This window comes from Mycena indigotica (genome assembly GCF_014461135.1).
Source record: "Mycena indigotica strain 171206Taipei chromosome Unknown Mind.scaff0002, whole genome shotgun sequence".
In the NCBI taxonomy this organism is placed as follows: Eukaryota; Fungi; Basidiomycota; class Agaricomycetes; order Agaricales; family Mycenaceae; genus Mycena; species Mycena indigotica.
Genome location: NW_023503001.1, coordinates 5,832,481 through 5,848,064, shown reverse-complemented (window position 1 = coordinate 5,848,064; position 15,584 = coordinate 5,832,481). Strand labels below are relative to the sequence as shown.

Here is a 15,584-nt window from a genome sequence, read left to right as displayed (position 1 = left end):
AGTCCGCAACGCGGGGAGAAGCGTTGGATGTTCGGCGAGTAATGGAAATATTGGGTCTTTATCTCGCCCCAAGTCTGCCACCGTGACTCGGAAGAGGCATTCGAGATCGCTGATGCCCCGCACTGGGTTGCTTTCGAAGAGCTCAACAAGTTTCTCGGCGCCAACATCATTAGACACGATGAGTGAAAGGTATTTGAGAGCACATTGAGACCGCAAGAGGTGTTGCTGTATAATGCGCAAGTCTGGTAGCTCGACACTACCATCCCAAGCCTCACGAATAGCCAGCTTAGTGAGTAACGGGCTTGTAAAAATTTTCAAGATCTGATGAATGAAATCAGTCTCGCAGAGGTCGAATGAAAGTGCTGATATGGAGCATGATGCAAGTCCTGGCAATGGCCCTCGCAAGGAAAAAGCCATCTCGAAGCGACACAGATGAGTGCGCTGGGAGGCGGGGAATGATATGAGCCAGGTCTTTCACCGACAGTTTCCCAAGCGTGCAGGCTTGTAATTGGGCCCAAGGTATTCCAAGAGCACTGGAAATGGGGTAAGGCGTCGAAAGCTTCAACTGTGTTAACGCCGTGAGAGATCCAAAGAATCGACTGGCGTTTTGAGGAAGATGTTTTAAACTTTTGAAGGTGAGGGAGGTGAGGTTGGGGAAAGACGCTCGTGATTGGGCAATATGTGCAAGCTGTTCAGTGTCAACCACAAGGTCGGCATCCTCCCATCGAGTGGAATCAACAAGGAGGAGGTCGAGAAGGGGGAGCATGGCAGGGTCGAATCCCCGGTATTCAAGGTCGATAACGACATGAAGCGGAGCCAGGGGGAATCGTTGCATTTGTGAGAATAGTCGCTCAAATGTGTTGGCTATGTTTTTCTGGAAAGTCGATTGGCCGTCAAGTACGATGCGTTTCCAGAACAAAGAGGCGCCAGTAATAGTGTTCCGCCAGTGACGGCATACCGCACTGAGGTGATAAATTGGCGCTCCAGCGCTTTGAGAGAGAACCTGCTCGAATATTTCGCAGAGCACTTCGTTGGGTATTCGTCGAAATGTGGACACGACGCCACGGTGCAAATCCGTGAAGATGAGGAGCTCTTCGCGTCGCGCCCGAGAATGTTCCAAGGTTGCTTCAAGACGCGTAATGTAGTCCTCCAACGACAAGATTTGGCTTTCTGTCGTTTGGATAATTTGGTGGATTGTTGATGTCTGGGCTTCCGAGGGAGCAGAGTTGTTATGGATGAGTTCGGGACATGGACTCCGAGGTATAGAGGGTATATTCTGCCTCAGAGTGTCAGTTATCTCGTTAGGAACGATAACCGACATGAGCAAATTTGCTGATGACGTAAGTGACCGTAACATCCAGTCACATCCGCGATTTTGGACCAAACCTCGCCCACCACCACCATTATGCCAACTGGAGCTAGCACTGAAGGTCCATTCACTGCCTTTTCGTCCAGCCTTTTGGCCGGGGCAATCATTCTCCAACTCTCTTATCAAATACTTCGGACAAGCCACGCCCCTTGATAGCAAACAAGATAAAGCCTTATACTTCCACGATACGGAGGTCCTCCCGAACCACCATGTCGACCAAGTTGGACCTTCAATTGGCTTATTCAACCCAAGATAGACAGTCGCGGTCGCGACGGCGCCTTGCATTTGGAGCCGTCGTCGTTGTCGCTGCAGTTCTGCTCTTCATCTTCTCTCCCGCCACCGAAACGTCTTTCCATCCACTCACTGCGGGGCTTCACGCAACTCTCCCTGGCGCCTGCGCCGACACCGCGCCGCTACCTGGTCATGCACCTCATCGGAATGTCTGGAAGAATTTTAACATTCACGAGGTCGTCGCCATCAGAGAATGGCTCGCTGAGTATAGAGACGAGGAGGGCAACAGATTCAACTTTGTCAGCGGGCCCGCTGCTACCGACCTGTGAGTCATTTACAAAGCTCGCACCGAAAACCAATCTATTCCCAAGGGACAACTCTCTCATTCTCATTGAGAACTTCCCCCCCAACAAGGCAGACGTCCTGTCGTATTTCGACAACAACGGGACTGTACCACAACGGTTCGCGAAGGTCTGTGTGCTGTGCTGCCTAACTTCGGTATTCTAACAAAGGACCTAGATTGTAATGACTCTTGGTGCTGTATCTCCGCCTTCCATCAAGCAGTACCTTCTCGGGCCACTCCCAGACACCATCTCATCACTTACTCTCAGCGCCGCCGGAATATCATTAAGACCTCTGACGTTCGTTCAATTTATATTGGCGGGACGGGACTGAATACTCTATAGACATATCTACACTCGGCCAGAAGTTCCGTTCACCGCACGTCTTGGGGCCCAGAATGCCTCGTTGACTGAGAAATTCGCTCTTGACTTTATGGCTCCTCTTCGTAATGCGACTATCGACCTTCTTGGAGGCGTTATTGGTGGTTATCGCTTTGACTTTACGAATGTTAGCCAAGAGAGTCTTGTGTTCGCCGGAACAACGCCTTTCTCATACGATGGCTCTTTTCGTCGTATGTGGTTGCAGGTGAAGAAGAATGTCCCTGGGTCATATCTTTTTTCCCTCGACATGTACTTTTATGTCGACTTTACTTCACAAGACCCTAAAGACTGGTACCTCATCTCGATGGTCTACAATCGTCAAGTCTTTTCGAGTGTCGCGGAGTTCCTAGAGGCGTACAAGTATGTTTTGGTCAATTTCGCCAGGCTTGTCTCAACACTTTCAGCAATGGCACACTCAAACGTTCAAAGCGACCCGAAATTCCCACCGCTGAAGAAGAAGGCTGGGCCGCCCGTGGTAGAAGAGGTACTCCCAGAGATCTCGACGAGCGGGCAGGTCCTCGTCAAGTCTCATTCAATGGCCCACGATTTCGCGTCGATGAAGCAAACCACTGGGTTAGTTGGATGGGTTGGGCGTTTTATCTTAGCTTTGCCCGTGACATGGGGCTCAGTCTCTGGGATGTGCGGTTCCGCGGAGAGAGAATTTTGTATGAGATTTCCCCCCAAGAAGCCTTGGCGGTATATTGTCAGTTTTGCTTTCCCGCCGTCTTGGTTTCTCATAGTCTACAGCTGGAAGCGACCCCCATCAAGGCAGTACCGTTTTTCTCGATGGTGGTTTTGGTATGGGAACCTCAACACGTTCAATCATCGCTGGATATGATTGCCCGCACGAAGGACATCTTCTCCCCGGCATCACACATACCGAGTCGGGAACTCTCCTTCGACGAGATGCCATCTGCGTCTTTGAACGAGACTCGGGCAAACCACTGAGTAGGCATACTGGGTATCTGAAGCAAGAGATGGGTGTTAGTCTTTAGTCTCGATGCCGTCTTGGTTCCATGCTGACTGTCCGTCTGTGTAGGCAATCAAAGGATACGAGCTCGTTGTTCGCACTATTAGCACCGTCGGAAACTACGACTACCTCTTCGACTACACTTTCCAACTGGATGGAACAATCGAGGTCCGGATCTCTGCTAGTGGTTATCTGCAAGGGGCTTGGTGGGACGACGCAGAGCACCCATATGGGACCAAGATCCGAGACACATATAGTCAGTCCCAGCCACTCTATGACCGTTTTACTCATGCGCACCTTTTGCAGTGGGATCCTTGCACGATCACGTCATGTCTGTTCATTTTGCCATGTTTTTGTCTCTGCTGAACCAATATAGAAACTATAAACTAGACTTTGACATTGCCGGGACCCGTAACTCACTGATGAAGATTTCGCTGGAAAATGAGGTTGTTCAACAACCGTGGTTCAATGATGACTGGGGTCAGGATGTCAGCCAACAGAGACTCGTCCGAAAGATTGTTAAAACCGAAGACGAAGCATTACTAGACTACCCCAAGAACCTCGAGGGCCTATACGTTATCTTAAACCAGGAAGAATCCAACAAGTGGGGAAATCGTGTGTTGTTCGACAAGATAACGGATCATGGTGCTGAACTTTTCTAGCGCGTGGCTACGCAATCCACCCTGGAATGTCTCCAATCCATCTCGTAAATCCTCCAGCTTGATTTCCGGTCTGAAGCTAAGCGATATCGATAGACAAACCTGAACAGCAAACGCACAGAGAAGAACATGAACTTTGCTAAACACCACGTTGGCGTCTCGAAGAGGAAGGAGACTGAGCTGTATTCTTCGTCAATGTGGAACCTCAATCTCCCCGGCGATCCCCGTGGGTACTGTGCGACCTCCTATTACTCATTTGACTCGTTCATCAGCTGTGAACTATTACTCGTTCTTCGATGGGTTTGTCTGTCTATACTTCGTCGTCCTAATATCTGACTTAGGCCACTAGTGAATCAATAGAGCAAGAGGACATCACGGCTTGGGTCAATCTTGGCATGCACCACATCCCTCGCGCGGAGGACTCGCGTGAGTGTCAAACAGCATGGATCATCCGAAAGAAAATAACATTTTAGCAGCTATGACGCTTACCAATGTCGCTACATCATCGTAAGGAGACCGTTTCCTCCATCACGCAAGCTTAATTTCGTCTCCAGTGTGCTTCTTACGCCGTTCAACTTCAACGACTTCGACCCGGCTATGGAGAGTATGAATGCTATCGTCGTTGGCGTCCCCGAGCCGGGTTTCGACTGGACCGCGGACGAGAACGGTGTGGAGAGCGCGTATTGTATCCCACCACCGGTGAAGAAGTTTGAGGTGGGTAACTCCGAATCGGACTTGCCGCCATGCTAATTCGGTCAAAGTACCCTGGCCTTTTCACGTTTGAAGACGACGGGACGCCGGGGACAGCGGCAAGAGTGCATCAGATGCGTCAACAGGGTGAGGACCACCCCTCTCAAAAGAAATAGCTAATTCATTCCCTGTCTAGCGGAGGGCTACCATGCCATTTTCGCAGCCTCAGACTTGTAAGCTTGTAGTTGTTCGTAGCATTTTGTAATCAGAGAATTTGAATCTGCTTAAGCCTCAGCCTTGGCGCACTGAACTCTTGATACCAATGCGATCAGTCCGGCTGTTCCGTTGCGGGTCGGACTCTCATAAAAAAACTGCCATTTCTGGGTAACGCACGTGACCCACCGCTCAACCGGACCGCGACCATCTATTAGTTACCATGCTTTGCCCCACCCTCCATCGATTCCTGGTCGATTCCGGCAGAAGAGCGACGCTGACACAACTGGTGCGATGCCGCCGGTGTGGCTACGAATGCTCTGCCGAAAATTCAGTCAAGACCCAGACCCTGCTTTGTCCCGATGGAAAAAAAAGTTGACGCCCAAGAAGTTGACCAGTGCGCGTCGCCGCCGGCGCGGCGGCCACTACCCTTTCAGATATAGCAAGCGCCAGCGCAAAATCTGGACCAGAGAGCGCGCTGGTTCAATGAAATTGGGCAGCGTTGTTCACAGGAAGTTTTGCGTGCATAATTTGGCCCTTAGCAGTAATCTGGGGAAGAAAGGAAAATATTATCAAATGAACTCCTACTCATCCTTGGTCTCTCTCACGACACAGATCCGACTCGCGTCTTCGAATTCTCGTATAAAGACGCGCCAACATCTGGCAACCTGGCCAACTAGCTCTTCTTTTCTATGACAGGCACAGGAGCAAGACCTTTGAACGTAACCGTCGTTGGCGCTGGTATTGGTGGACTGGCGGTCGCAGCCGCGCTGAGAAAGTGTGGACATGTTATCAACGTGAGCGTTATTCAATTCCTGAGTCCTTACTCACGCAAACAAGGTATACGAAAGCTTCGAAGTCAAAACGGAAATCGGCGCCGGAGTTGGAATGCAAAGCAATGCCGTCCGTGTCCTCAAATCTCTGGGCTACAAACGGGAAAATCTGAAAGGCGGGATTTTCGATGGGGTCAGTTGCCCTTCCAGTCACTCTCGAGCCACACAATAACCTCAGTAGATGACAATCCATAATGCCGAAACAGCAAAGTTCAAGAAATTCCCAACGCGCAACTGGGATTCCCTTAGAAAAGAAGGCCTCGAGGTATGGTGTTTGTTGTCGTTTTCTAGTGATCGACGCTCGGGCAGAATTTCTCATGTCATCGCGGCGACCTTCATGCCGAGCTTCTTCGACTTGCTACCGAGAAAGATGCTGCCGATGGGCCGCCTGCAAAATTGCACTTCGGTAACAAAGTCGTCAGTTGTGACCCAGAGGCTGCAACTATCACCCTTGCCAACGGTGAAACGGTGACCTCAGATCTTGTCATCGGGGCCGATGGTATCCATGTGAGTGGGTGTGTTTACTAAGTCATCGTCTTCTCACAATTGCGCCAGTCCATCGTCCGGACAAGCGTCTTGGGGAAAGAGGTCCAAGCAGAACCGACTGGATGGGCGTGTTACCGCTGCATGTTCGATGCATCCAACATCAATGATCACCCGGAATTCGACTGGGTTCTTAAGAATATGAATACCATCCGACAAGAAGGCTCTCAGCTCGCCGAGCACATCGTCTACGGCGTTCGTGGCAGCACGCTGATCAACTTTGTTGCGTTCGATAGCCACGAGGGGCGGGATACCAAAAGACGTGAGGTTTTTTTCATCTATTATTTTTACTTCGCTGATAAACTTAGCTATCGCGCAACCTGCAACCAAGGAAGAGATTTGGGCAAGATACCCGACGTTCCACGAGAAATTCCGCCATCTATTCGACCTTCCTCTTGCGACTCCCGTTCTTCGATGGGAGCTTCGCGCCTTGCCGCTCCTCCCCACTTGGATCAAGGGACGGGCTGCCATCATTGGCGATGCAGCTCACGCGACGCTACCGCTGCTGGGACAAGGGGCGGGGTTGGCGCTTGAAGAAGCTGGTTGTCTGCGGGTTCTCTTCCCCGCGGGCACAACTCCAGACCAAGTACCCGCCCGACTCGCCGCATTCCAAGACCTGCGCAAAGAACGCGGCGAGTTTGTCAATGTGCAGTCCGTTGCCCAGGCAGACCCGGAGTACCGCGTCAAGTTCACGAAAAGTAAGCACGCGCACAGAATCAAGTTGATTAGATCGACAAACAACTGTTTTATTAGCATCATGGGACGAACAACGCGCAAAAAGAGCTTACCCGGGTCCAGTTCCTAGTGCTCGCAAACGGCCATTCCAACTTGAATCTCTTCTCGCATCCCTCCACTTCAACAAAAGCCCTCCAACCAAGGCAACTCTCTCGTAAACACGTCCTTTTCTCGCGCAAGGTATGTCAGCGTCACCACGCAAGACTAGTTTGGCCACTTGTCACCAAGCTTCCAGCGACTCTTGCGAGAAGCTGAAAGCGAGACAAAGACTGTGTGGAGCATTAGCTCTGCCTTAACAGAGACGAAACAGAGGTACCTAGCTGCCAGTGCATGCAGTCATAAGCCGTTTTGTGAGCCAGTCGTCGCGCGACCCATAGCACTGCTCCCAAAACCACAGTCAGTGCCAACCAACAGAGTCACAGACAGCAAAACGAGCTCACGGACTACAGTAGAGTTGGTTGCGCTGCCAAAATAGTTAGCTATTGAAGCAATAGAAGTTGAAATATATACCAGAACGCGACTCCCGCTTGAAGGAATGCGCAAAGTTTTCAGCGTGCACGTGCGTGACACGGTCCGCCAATCGCCGATCGATCACGCGTCGATCTCCAACCTTGACCACCACTTACAACAATGCGTTCCAACGACGAGCGACAGCAGCTTGCTTTCTTTCTCCGGCAACGACTGCTCAGCACAGGGCATCAAGAAAGCGACATATGGCAGCTCACCAACCATGACAACGATCTCGGCGAATGACTCTCCTCTCCCTCTGCGCAAAGTCCCCAACTGCCAAAACTACTAGTAGACGCCAAGTCAAACGGCCGCGCGCGCGCTGCCTCCCAACCACTGGCTTCAAGGTCTACGTGAACAATGACGACAAATCTACATGCCGCAACAACAACCACAACGGGCCGGAAATCCTTCTTTGTCGGCGCAGACTGGGAAAGTGAGCGCAAGGACAACGCGTTGGATGCGCTTGGTCACAAGTAAACCCCCGACTTACCTCGGTCGTCCATGCCACCAATGTCTCTGGCCGACCACGACTTGAAGACCGCGGCAACAACGCCCGAATTGAATAACCCGACGAATGAGCAAGATGGCGAGAATAATCAAGGCCCAACTCACCTTTGCAGCCCGACATTGTCCATCACGAGCATCAGCTCGCGATTAGCTGGAACAAGTCAGGCAACGTCTGAAGGAAAGATAGCGGCAACTCACATAGTAATGACGACAGATTTGCGCCTCCGACGAGCCCCAGGCTCGGCTGAGGATGTCCTGAAGACTGTGGCAGGCACTGTTGAGCAAGATGCCGAGACAATCAACACGACTCACCTTCGCTGTCTCTCACAACAACAGACAACGCCTGGCCGACAATCAAACAAGCAGCCGAGTCCTCCTGTCCACGGACAACTTGAGCTCGTCGTCATTCGGGTTAACGACAACGGACGACAGCGTTGTCCTGGGAGGGGATCCACCGGCGTTGACTTGCCACGTTGCAGTCGCAGCATCAAAACCCCCGTCGCTGTTGGATATCGAGGCGACAATGTCTGCAAGAACGGTGAGCTTCAAGCTCTGCGACTTGAAATACCACTCACGGTTGAGCAGCTCGTGAAGGACGACCACCACCACAACGCCTTCCCGCGCTACGCGCGGCTGCAGCCCGCAAGTTTGGCAACAACGACAAGCGCGGTCAGCCGCGAGGAGCCTGTCGGGTAAAGGTGAGATTGCGCCCATAAATCATGAGATGACTTACAAGCCACTATCGACTGCGACTTCATCCGGAAGAGTGCGGCAAGAACGGCGCGAACTGGCGAACACGGCGCCTCAGCAAGGTGACAAGAAATTCAACAAGCCCACTCACCTTACGACGACAGCAACATCGTCACAGTTGAGCTGGAGGGGGAGAAGAGTGGGAGAAAGGAAGGAAAGGGGAATGATGGAACTGGAGAATTGGGGCTGGGCTTTATACCCAGTGCCCGTCGGCGCTCGGCGTAGGCGAGTGAAGGCGATCGCCCACCGGATACACGCATCACTGACAGCGGGACCTGGGCAATCTCGCCACTGCCGGAAATGGCGTGGATTCCGGTTTGGTGGGATTTAGATAGCTTTCCAGCCATGTATTAGACAACCAGCTTGTGCAAGCACATCTATTATTATACTACTGCATGTTTTGATGCATTCTGGATCTTAAAACACGCTGCAAGACACCAAGGTTTGTGAAATACAAGTGGGGAGTGGGACTAGAAATACGACATACCCAGACAGCGGAGCGCCCAAGCTGCAAGCGAGTGACACATGGGATGATAGTGCCGTCATGCCCAGGCCGTTCGATGCTCAAACCACGCAAGTTCCCCGTTGAAAACGGGGGAATTCTGCGAGGTGAATGAAATTACCAGGGACTAGACCGCTCTCCGGAGGATCGGAGATGACCAGGTCGCTGATACGCGCAATTACGATCCAGGCTCCAAGTCCGAAGGTAATCGGCCGACTGTGTGGCTCAGAATTCCAGGAATTGTACCAACAACATACCTCGAAAATATCATATATTTGGTGCTTCCTGTTGCTTCAGTTGAAAGTATTGTTCGACAGAAGGCTTACGTAAGCACTTGATCCTCGATTTTCAGCCGAATCAGAGCATTTTTAGCTATAGAACGCGGGGCACATCTTAAATTTCCATTTTAGGTTGCCAGCGGTAGCATGCGATAAGGTCACGTGACCGCCCGCCGCAACGCAGTTTCAAGACTCTAACTTGGGCTTTCACTGTGAATTATGCCCTGGGTGTCATCCAACTTGAAAACCTCACAAAATTCTCATTGTCTTTGAATTATTTCAGGAAAACTTGGATTCACACAAGTCTAAAATTTCCATTTTGGGTCTTAGGTGATGCAATCACATGACCACAGCCCAGCACTTGATTTTCCATCTACTTTGGCTGCTCATCACTAAATTTATTAGCTTCTCCTATAAGTAAAACTTGAGTAAAACTCTGGCAGAACTCAAATTGCTCAGCCATTTCCAGCCTATCAGCTAGTCATGTGACTGCTCCTGGTAGGCACTGTTGCACATGAATACTCACAGTCCAATGCAATATTTCCTACTAATTGTTATTGCCATTATTTTGACTATTAGACATATTCTTAGACATGTTATTCAACTTCTATATGGAAAGGATATCCAGGAACACCTGCAAATAGTCCCCTCCTGCCACCCTTCTAGAACAGTTCTGGTATTGAGCACTTTTTGAATAATCCCAAGATTTTTGGGGGTACTAGTGTACATCACACCGAGATTCTTTGTGAATATGAAAGCCATTATAGTTCTTCACCTCTTAGAAGTGAATGGTCTACCAGGAGAAGCGGGAGAGCAGAATTCAAAAACGTGAGAACTGACATTAGCATAGCCACCAATGTCAGATCAAGGACAATCTGATGAGCTGTGTCAAAGCTTGTGCAAGGTCCAGAGCACCAATGCCTGGGAGTACAGTCCTGAAAATCACACAGCACATTGTATAGCATCAGAGGACTTGTGTGACCAAGCTACACAGGTGAGTGTTCAGCAATAAGGAAGATATTTAAGATATATCTTTCAAAACATTTCTACAGCCATTCTAGCCGAGGGTGAGAGCCCTGACCGAGAAAATGGAATCAGAGGAAGTAGTACATGTAATCTTTGATCTGACACTTGCCTGATAGGATCTGACCTTGAAATTTCGAGTTATAATGAAATTGATGTTGTAAGAAAAACTCATGCTTTTGCTAGTATATAGTGCTTGTTTTGAAATCCTTCATATCTCTGATATGTATGTTATCATACTCCTTAAACCTGTGTATAACATCCTTTTGTTTTTCCTTCTCTATGACTGATATTTAAATATTCTAAGTAATAAATTGAACTTTTTGTAGGCTACAAATGATTTTTTTTCTGTAGTCATCAAACATGTCTACTGATTGCTGCTGAGCTAAATGATTTTCTATTGCATTTTTACCTACTTTTTATTATTGTCAAAGTTGACAATCAATTCTAATAAATCGAACAGGTGTTTGGTCTTGCCTGTGATGGCATCAGAATGAGCTGCCATGATTTCTGCCAACTGTTATTACAGAATAATTTTAATTCATTTTCACTTACTTTCTATTTTTGTACTTTCTAGTCTCAGTAGATTTATGTTTATAGTAGAATAACTTGATTCCACTTTGAATACTGTAAAAACTGTTTTTACCCACTTTTTGTTTTCCTCTCTGCCATCTGTATATTGAGTTGAACATGGCTAGCAAGCAGGTATTGGCAGAAATATTGAATTTAATCTTTTATTGCATTTTTATATACTTTTTATTGTGACCTAGTAACTATATTGAGCTGACAGACTGCTATAATATCTTCTTTCAGTCCAAATTCATTTTTACCTACTTTTTATTTTTCCATTTGATAATGTTCCACACAAACATGACAGGTGTAGCAATGTTAAGGAATTGGTTTTGACCTACTTAACCATTTGGCTAGAACATAAAGTCATATTTGTCAGCCTGGACAAGATTTTTTGCCAACTTTTTATTTTTCCGAAATTACCATTCTGGAAGATCTCAGCCAAATCACTTACTATACTAGTTAAGAAATGATTTTTACCCACTTATTATTTTTCCCGAAACTACCATTCTGGGAAGTAATCCCAGCTAAATCACTTACTATACTAGTTAAGAAATGATTTTTACCCACTTTTTGTTTTTCCGAAAATAGCCATTCTGGGAAGTGATTCTAGCCAAATCCCACTTATTTTGGGATGAGAATTGATTTTTACCCACTTTTTATCAAACAATTGAATGACTTCACTAATGAGAGAAAGTCTAAGACTCCAAGTAGAGAGCCAACATGTGACTTTACTAGATATATCATGTGATGCCAACATCTTAATAATGTTAATCAAAACACAGACCACTAGTTTAATTGGGAGTGGCTGTGTTATATCTGAGATAAAGCTTTGGTTTGGCAAGCAAGATATCATTTTTACCCACTTTTTTATATTCCTGACAATTGCCATTCTAGTCCTGTGACCTAACTGCCACAAACATTATTTTTACTTACTTTTCAGAATCACGAAAGTCACATCAGGCATGGAATTACCATTTCTGGAAGGATTATATAACAGTTCCAATAATCTCTTCAAACCAGACCCCCCCACTGCAAAGCTTAGAATATTTATTTGCCTAGATCACTAATCAGGAAAGTTGAACTTTCTGCCTCCATCGGAGAGCTACTGGAGTTGAACTCACGACTGAGATGAAACAGTCTAGACTCTCGGCCATAACATAAGAGAACCAGGTCCGATCAAATATTCCGAGAGAGGTGACGCCAAGTGGTCACACATATTTTCTCTCTTCCTCTTTTCCCTCGTCGTTGTGGTTGTCCTGGTCACTACTATGTTGGTGGTGAGTGCTATTGCTTGCTTTCCCTGTGTTGCAGCTGTTGTCTGATCATTCCAAGGCCTTAGGTGCTTCAGCGCTGTGTTGGTTGACATGACTCTTCCAGCACAGTGTCCGAGTCGCTGTAAGGGCTGCTGCCTCTGCTACCGCAGCTGTTGTCTGACAACCAGGAAGCACTGTCTCAGGTGGTACCAATTGGCTATGGTGAGTCCCATCACCCTTTTTTTTTTTGTTGCCGTTGCTGCGTCTACCTTCGGGAGGGGAGACCCTGGCCCAGAGTTGAAGAAACTCTGGAATGGGCATGGGTACCCGGCGGACGCGTTTGTTAAGCTTAATTGACGTGTTTTCAGGTACATCTCACATTTACTCCAGCCAAAACCATGTCAAAATGTGTAAAATCGCGCAAGTCCAAAATTAAACGCGACGCACGTGACCGCGTGGACTTGTCGACGTGGCGCCAAGGCCGAAGCTGCGCCGGATCTGCGCCTGCGCGTCCACGTCTATGCCGGCTCCTCCGCCGCATGCACTGCATGCTATCGTTGTTGGCGTCCCCGAGCCGGGTTTCGACTGGACTGCGGACGAGATAGCTAATTTATTCCCTGTCTAGCGGAGGGCTACCATGCCATTTTCGCAGCCTCAGACTTGTAAGCTTGTAGTTGTTCGTAGCATTTTGTAATCAGAGAATTTGAATCTGCTTAAGCCCCAGCCTTGGCGCACTGAACTCTTGATACCAATGCGATCAGTCCGGCTGTTCCGTTGCGGGTCGGACTCTCATGGATCGGCGGAGTAAAACTGCCATTTCTGGGTAACGCACGTGACCCGCCGCTCAACCGGACCGCGACCATCTGGTTGCCATGCTTTGCCCCTTGTTTGCCCCACCCTCCATCGATTCCTGGTCGATTCCGGCAGAAGAGCGACGCTGACACAGCTGGTGCGATGCCGCCGGTGTGGCTACGAATGCTCTGCCGAAAATTCAGTCAAGACCCAGACCCTGCTTTGTCCCGATGGAAAAAAAAGTTGACGCCAAAGAAGTTGACCAGTGCGCGTCGCCGCCGGCGCGGCGGCGCCACTATCCTTACAGATATAGCAAGCGCCAGCGCAAAATCTGGACCAGAGAGCAGTGAAATTGGGCAGCGTCGTTCACAGGAAGTTTTGCGTGCATAATTTAACCCTTAGCAGTCATCTGGGGAAGAAAGGAAAATCTTATCAAATGAACTCCTACTCATCCTTGGTCTCTCTCACGACACAGATCCGACTCGCGTCTTCGAATTCTCGTATAAAGACGCGCCAACATCTGGCAACCTGGCCAACTAGCTCTTATTTTCTATGACAGGCACAGGAGCAAGACCTTTGAACGTAACCGTCGTTGGCGCTGGTATCGGTGGACTGGCGGTCGCAGCCGCGCTGAGAAAGTGTGGACATGTTATCAACGTGAGCGTTATTGAATTCCTGAGTCCTTACTCACGCAAACAAGGTATACGAAAGCTTCGAAGTCAAAACAGAAATCGGCGCCGGAGTTGGAATGCAAAGCAATGCCGTCCGTGTGCTCAAATCTCTGGGTTACAAACGAGAAAATCTGAAAGGCGGGATTTTCGATGGGGTCAGTTGCCCTTCCCGTCTCTCGAGCCACGCAATAACCTCAGTAGATGACAATCCATAATGCCGAAACAGCAAAGTTCAAGAAATTCCCAACGCGCAACTGGGATTCACTTAGAAAAGAGGGCCTCGAGGTATGGTGTTTGTTGTCGTTTTCTAGTGATCGACGCTCGGGCAGAATTTCTCATGTCATCGCGGCGACCTTCATGCCGAGCTTCTTCGACTTGCTACCGAGAAAGATGCTGCCGATGGGCCGCCTGCAAAATTGCACTTCGGTAACAAAGTCGTCAGTTGTGACCCAGAGGCTGCAACTATCACCCTTGCCAACGGTGAAACGGTGACCTCAGATCTTGTCATCGGGGCCGATGGTATCCATGTGAGTGTGTGTGTTTACTAAGTCATCGTCTTCTCACAATTGCGCCAGTCCATCGTCCGGACAAGCGTCTTGGGGAAAGAGGTCCAAGCAGAACCGACTGGATGGGCGTGTTACCGCTGCATGTTCGATGCATCCAACATCAATGATCACCCGGAATTCGACTGGGTTCTTAAGAATATGAATACCATCCGACAAGAAGGCTCTCAGCTCGCCGAGCACATCGTCTACGGCGTTCGTGGCAGCACGCTGATCAACTTTGTTGCGTTCGATAGCCACGAGGGGCGGGATACCAAAAGACGTGAGGTTTTTTTCATCTATTATTTTTACTTCGCTGATAAACTTAGCTATCGCGCAACCTGCAACCAAGGAAGAGATTTGGGCAAGATACCCGACGTTCCACGAGAAATTCCGCCATCTATTCGACCTTCCTCTTGCGACTCCCGTTCTTCGATGGGAGCTTCGCGCCTTGCCGCTCCTCCCCACTTGGATCAAGGGCCGGGCTGCCATCATTGGCGATGCAGCTCACGCGACGCTGCCGCTGCTGGGACAAGGGGCTGGGCTGGCGCTTGAAGAAGCTGGTTGTCTGCGGGTTCTCTTCCCCGCGGGCACAACTCCAGACCAAGTACCCGCCCGACTCGCCGCATTCCAAGACCTGCGCAAAGAACGCGGCGAGTTTGTCAATGTGCAGTCCGTTGCCCAGGCAGACCCGGAGTACCGCGTCAAGTTCACGAAAAGTAAGCACGCGCACAGAATCAAGTTGATTAGATCGACAAACAACTGTTTTATTAGCATCATGGGACGAACAACGCGCAAAAAGAGCTTACCCGGGTCCAGTTCCTAGTGCTCGCAAACGGCCATTCCAACTTGAATCTCTTCTCGCATCCCTCCACTTCAACAAAAGCCCTCCAACCAAGGCAACTCTCTCGTAAACACGTCCTTTTCTCGCGCAAGGTATGTCAGCGTCACCACGCAAGACTAGTTTGGCCACTTGTCACCAAGCTTCCAGCGACTCTTGCGAGAAGCTGAAAGGGACAAAGACTGTGTGGAGCATTAGCTCTGCCTTAACAGAGACGAAACAGAGGTACCTAGCTGCCAGTGCATGCAGTCATAAGCCGTTTTGTGAGCCAGTCGTCGCGCGACCCATAGCACTGCTCCCAAAACCACAGTCAGTGCCAACCAACAGAGTCACAGACAGCAAAACGAGCTCACGGACTACAGTAGAGTTGGTTGCGC

General features: G+C 49.2%; 4 protein-coding genes across 4 annotated transcripts; 3 read left to right on the top strand and 1 right to left on the bottom strand.

The window, feature by feature from the left end:
- Nucleotides 1-334: 334 nt before the first annotated feature.
- MIND_00284600 (F-box domain-containing protein) lies at nt 335-1,333 on the bottom strand (the record flags this gene model as incomplete). The annotated part of the gene is made up of 1 exon (XM_037359712.1): nt 335-1,333. The coding sequence occupies exon 1, from the start codon at nt 1,319-1,321 to the stop codon at nt 335-337; it is 987 nt and encodes a 328-aa protein (XP_037224807.1). The 5' UTR covers nt 1,322-1,333.
- Nucleotides 1,334-1,500: 167 nt separating this feature from the next.
- On the top strand, nt 1,501-4,878 carry MIND_00284500 (Amine oxidase catalytic domain-containing protein; the record flags this gene model as incomplete). Its single annotated transcript, XM_037359711.1, has 17 exons — nt 1,501-1,925; nt 1,972-2,071; nt 2,120-2,241; nt 2,287-2,682; nt 2,727-3,025; nt 3,070-3,305; nt 3,362-3,548; nt 3,599-3,623; nt 3,669-3,907; nt 3,955-3,998; nt 4,048-4,177; nt 4,224-4,251; nt 4,301-4,377; nt 4,428-4,458; nt 4,506-4,665; nt 4,713-4,788; nt 4,838-4,878. Exons 1-17 carry the CDS (start codon nt 1,579-1,581, stop codon nt 4,876-4,878), a joined length of 2,538 nt encoding a protein of 845 aa, XP_037224806.1. The 5' UTR covers nt 1,501-1,578.
- A 668-nt stretch (nt 4,879-5,546) lies between these two features.
- Nucleotides 5,547-7,123, top strand: MIND_00284400 (FAD-binding-3 domain-containing protein; the record flags this gene model as incomplete). The annotated part of the gene is made up of 7 exons (XM_037359710.1): nt 5,547-5,651; nt 5,695-5,820; nt 5,869-5,952; nt 5,997-6,194; nt 6,243-6,492; nt 6,539-6,928; nt 6,984-7,123. The coding sequence occupies 7 exons, from the start codon at nt 5,547-5,549 to the stop codon at nt 7,121-7,123; spliced, it is 1,293 nt and encodes a 430-aa protein (XP_037224805.1).
- Nucleotides 7,124-13,705: 6,582 nt separating this feature from the next.
- MIND_00284200 (FAD-binding-3 domain-containing protein) lies at nt 13,706-15,280 on the top strand (the record flags this gene model as incomplete). Its single annotated transcript, XM_037359709.1, has 7 exons — nt 13,706-13,810; nt 13,854-13,979; nt 14,026-14,109; nt 14,154-14,351; nt 14,400-14,649; nt 14,696-15,085; nt 15,141-15,280. 7 exons carry the CDS (start codon nt 13,706-13,708, stop codon nt 15,278-15,280), a joined length of 1,293 nt encoding a protein of 430 aa, XP_037224804.1.
- Between the last annotated feature and the right edge of the window lie 304 nt (nt 15,281-15,584).